The 4,396-nt window shown below is 33.7% G+C and overlaps 1 protein-coding gene across 2 annotated transcripts in view; it reads left to right on the top strand.

The window, feature by feature from the left end:
* Positions 1 to 4,396, top strand: part of CNTN1 (contactin 1) — a 241,776-nt gene that overhangs the window by 2,324 nt on the left and 235,056 nt on the right. The window contains exon 2 of one of the 2 annotated variants that reach the window (XM_006888197.1): positions 734 to 769. The exons of the other annotated variant lie outside the window; for it this stretch is intronic. Coding sequence (XP_006888259.1) covers positions 734 to 769 — 36 coding nt within the window. The remainder of the gene's footprint in view (positions 1 to 733; positions 770 to 4,396) is intronic. 2 annotated transcript variants of the gene reach the window in all.

The following is a 4,396-nucleotide window of genomic DNA, read 5'->3' as shown; positions in this document are numbered from 1 at the left end:
AAAAGGAACTTTACATGTATTAAAAAGAAAAAACTGATAAATAACTACAGTAAAACTGCATATATTACATAATCATGCAAATTATCACTTGTACATTTTTTTTAAAACCATGTTAACTCCTGCATAAGGATGGATAGATAGATAGATAGATAGATAGATAGATAGATAGATAGATGAGGTTAGATAGATAGTTAGATTAGATAGATAGATAGATAGATTGATAGATAGATGATAGATAGATAGATAGATATAAATGGTCTTTACATGGTTGACTTATATTTGAAAAAGGAAAACTAATATGTATAGTATAAATATGATAAAGAAAATTATTGTGTAATATCATAAAATTATTAATGTCATTGCTACTAGATTCCATTTCCATATATAAATAACAATAACCTTGTATAACAATGGACTCAAGCATATCAGATACTGTGAGGATGGTGCACGGTGGCCATGGTTCAGATCTATTCGTAGGGTAGCTATGAGTTATATAGTCAATTTGATGGCACCTAACAACATAATCTTATTAGTAGTAAAAATTTGCTCTATAGATCATAATTTCTAGAACTTCAATTATAAGATTTACAGATAAGAAATACTTGTGTTATCTACTAAGATGGTCACTAGTACAACTTTAATAGCAAAGACCCCGAAATCTTATTTTGCTAATTAGTATCTTGGTTATTTGAGAAATGTTTGTTAAACATTTTATTTTCTTTTTCATTTTTAGAGTTTACATGGCACAGACGGTATTTTGGTCATGGAGGTAAGTTGGAAGCAAAGGAGGCTATACTCTTATATAGCTATTTCTAAGTGAATAATATTCCATCTCTGATTTAAGCTGTGAACTCTTAAGTTTAAAGGCAAATAAATGTTCAATGTTAAAGCACTTGAAAATTTTGTAAAGACATCTCCTCAGACATTGTAAAGCACCTTGTTTGCTTGCCAATATGAATGAATGGATATATCACAAACATCTAAATACAAATATTTGTGACATATCTAAAAATGTTTTAAAATGTAGCATGTGGAAAATATTAATTAAATGTAACTACTTGCCCAAGCTTCATACCTTCTAGAAACATGCTTGTAAATGTTAAAGCGATATCTCAAATATTGAAAGCATTTAGGGTATATTTTAGTCTCTAATTTTTCTACAAGAGAGATAACTGCAGCTAATGAACTTGGTACCTTAACATGCAGTTTCATTGTGAGTTCTGAGATATTTCCAGTTTTGCTGTTTAAGATTCATTGAATGTAACAATTCACTGGTATAGATTCTACACCAACTACTGAGTAAATCTTGCTAGAAATAGTTATACTGGAAACATGATGTACTGGAAAGCATATCATTTACAGTCAGGTGAGCCTGAAATTATAGCCTTAGTTTGGTGTATGTTATTATATGATTTTATGTAAATTATTCAAATTTCATAAGCCTCCGCTTTCCAATATGTAAATATAACAAGACTGTTGTATGGAATAAAGAAAGAATAACTAACATGAAAAGTACTTAATGAACACAGAAAAATTGGTAATTTACATTAGCCACTTCATAGTGGTAAGATAATGGAAATTGAGGAGTAACTCTAGGAAAGCAATGTTACAACTTGCATGCAAAATCAATTAATATCCATGAAAAACTGGTCCAGAAAACCTACTGATTGTTAGGTGTCAGGATTAAAAAGAAAGTAAATAGATAGTCTGAATTCTACCTGCACTAGTTCTGGGTACATTCTTTTACTTAAAAACTATATAAGTGAATGGAGAGATAGATGTAGTTGCAATCAAGTGTGGCTACAATTCATGTGATCCTATGAACCGCAGATTTGAAACTTGCCTTATCATCACGATCCTCACTGTTTCTGACACACTCAAGCCCATTATTACAATTATTGTGTCATCCACATTGTTTGGGGTCTTCCTGTGGTTCTCTGATCTCTGCCTTTTCCAGCAGGTTGTTGGCGACTTTCCCTTCAATCATTTATGCCACATGCACATTCATAGAGTGGATATTAAAATATTCAAAATATTTGCCTTTTCATAGTTAACATAAATGAACCTCTTTCTTATGCTGCCTGCATTAAGGCAAGATTCAAGTGACATCAGCAATGATATCCCTTATTCCATGGCCTCTTCTGAATTCAGCTCTTATTTCTGGCAGTTGCTTGTTTATGTACTGTTATAGCTATTTTTGAATAATCTTCAACAAGATTTTACTTGCACATATGATACTAATTTTATTGTTTAACAATGTTCAAATTCTGTTTAACTATGTTCAAATTCTGTTGAATTATCTTTTCGGTTGGGGGGGCGGGGAGAGGTTGGCCAGGTAGCTATTTTCCAAATTTCTTGTCATAGACTAGTGAGCATGTGCATGGATGACACTATGGATGCATTTGTTGAAACATGTCAATTGGAATTCCATCAATTCCAGGGGCTTCATTTTTTGCCAGTGCTTTCAGTGCAGCTTCTCCATTACCATCGATTCTCAAACATATGCTATTTCCTGGAAGGGTTCCATGCCAACTAATTATTTTTGGTACAGTGACTCATGTATTCATTTTATTTTCTTTTGAAGTCTCTTGCATTTGTCAAAATTTTCTTTATAGAGTCTTTCAATATTGCAATTCAAGGCTTGAATTTGTTCCTCTCTTCCTTCAGTTGAGAAATCTTGAGTATATTTTACTATTTTGATTTTCTAATTATAATTCTTTACATATTTTATTATAATACTTTGCTTTGATTTCTCAAGCTGCCCTTTAAAGTCTTCTGTTCATCTCTTTTACTTCAAAGTGTCTTCCTTTGTTACAGCCACTCTGTGTTCTATGCAATTTTAAGAGTCTCCTAAGATACCCATTTTAGCCTTCTTTCTCCCTTGTCTTTATAATGACCTTTTGGATTCTTCATGGATGATGACCTTGATTGCATCCCAAATATCATGTTAGTTTTGATCACTGGTGCTCAATGCTCCATATCTGATCTTGAGATGGTTTTATAATTCAGCTGGGATAGACTAAAAGCCATACTTTAGTTCTTGTAGGCTTATTTTTATTTTCTTCACCTTCAATTTGAACTCACACTTAAGTAACTGAGGGTCTGTTCCAGAGCAAGGTCCCTAAAATGTTTTGCTTGTTAAAGCTAAGCCTCCGCAACAATTCTTTCCACAGATGTAGACTACTTGATTTCTGTACAATTTATCTGGTGAAGCTCATGTGTATAGTTACTATTTATGTTTTTTTAAAAGATATTTACAATAAGTAAACCATTGATTATGTAAAATTTAATCATATACTCTCCAGCCTATCTTCTTTCACCGAGTCTATATTTTTATACTTACCAGTATTCTTTGCTTCAAACTCACATTCCAGTCAGTAATTATTATTAATAAATCTTGATTGCATGTTAGATCTGTTTCAGACTGCAAAAGTTGGTAGAAGTCCTCAATTTATTCATCTTTACCTTAGTGATTGACACAAAAATTTGAGTAATAATTGTATTAACAGTTTTTTCTCATGTGTGTGTGGATAGGATCTTATCCCTCCTTCAAGATAGATTTTGAAATGTTCTTTTTTTACTATGAACACATCCCTTTCCCCCCCTCAATCTGTCATTCATGGCATAAAAGATTGTATCATTATCTGAGTCAAAGTGACCGATACTACTCCATCTCAGCTGGTCTGATCTTTAAGCATTCCTCTTCATTTTTCACAATCTCTAATTTTCCTAGCTTCATACTTCATACATTTCATGTTCCATTGATTAATGGATGTTTGCAGATATTTCATATAATTTTTTAGCATCTTCCGATCTGAGAGGGTCTACTTATAGTTGTTGTTGTTATGTGCCATCAAGTCACTTGCAACTCATAGCAGCCCTAAGTACAACAGCCCTGAAACCTGCTCTATCCTGTGCCAACTTTATGGTCTGTGACACACTACCTTCATTACACTGCATCAATCCATCTCATCTATGGTCTTCCTCTCTTTATCCATCCCTCCACCCATCTGAGCATGACATACCTCTCCAAGGACTGGTCCTTCCTTGCAACATACCTAGCATATGTTAGATGAAGCCTCAGAATCCTTGTCTTCAAGGAGCAGCCTGGCTTCACCTCTCTTGGACGAACCTGTTTCTTCTCCTGGAAGTATATTGGTATATGGTAATATGGTACATTCAACACTCTTCTCCAGTACCACAACTCAAAGGCATCAATTCACCTCCTCTCATCTCTAGTAATTGTCCAGGTTTCTGATGCATAGTAAGCAATAGTGTAACTATGGTCTGGATTTGGCACACCTTAGTCTCGAGACTGACGTCTTTGCTCTTAAGTACTCTGGAGAGGTCCCTGACAGCTGACTTTCTCAATGCTTGATTTTCTCTTGATTTCCTG

The sequence above is a fragment of the Elephantulus edwardii genome, unplaced genomic scaffold, assembly GCF_000299155.1.
Source record: "Elephantulus edwardii isolate Elephantulus edwardi_28Jun2011 unplaced genomic scaffold, EleEdw1.0 scaffold00065, whole genome shotgun sequence".
Taxonomy (NCBI): domain Eukaryota; kingdom Metazoa; phylum Chordata; class Mammalia; order Macroscelidea; family Macroscelididae; genus Elephantulus; species Elephantulus edwardii.
The sequence above is the reverse complement of the archived record's forward strand: the minus strand, read 5'-3'. Positions and strand labels throughout refer to the sequence as shown.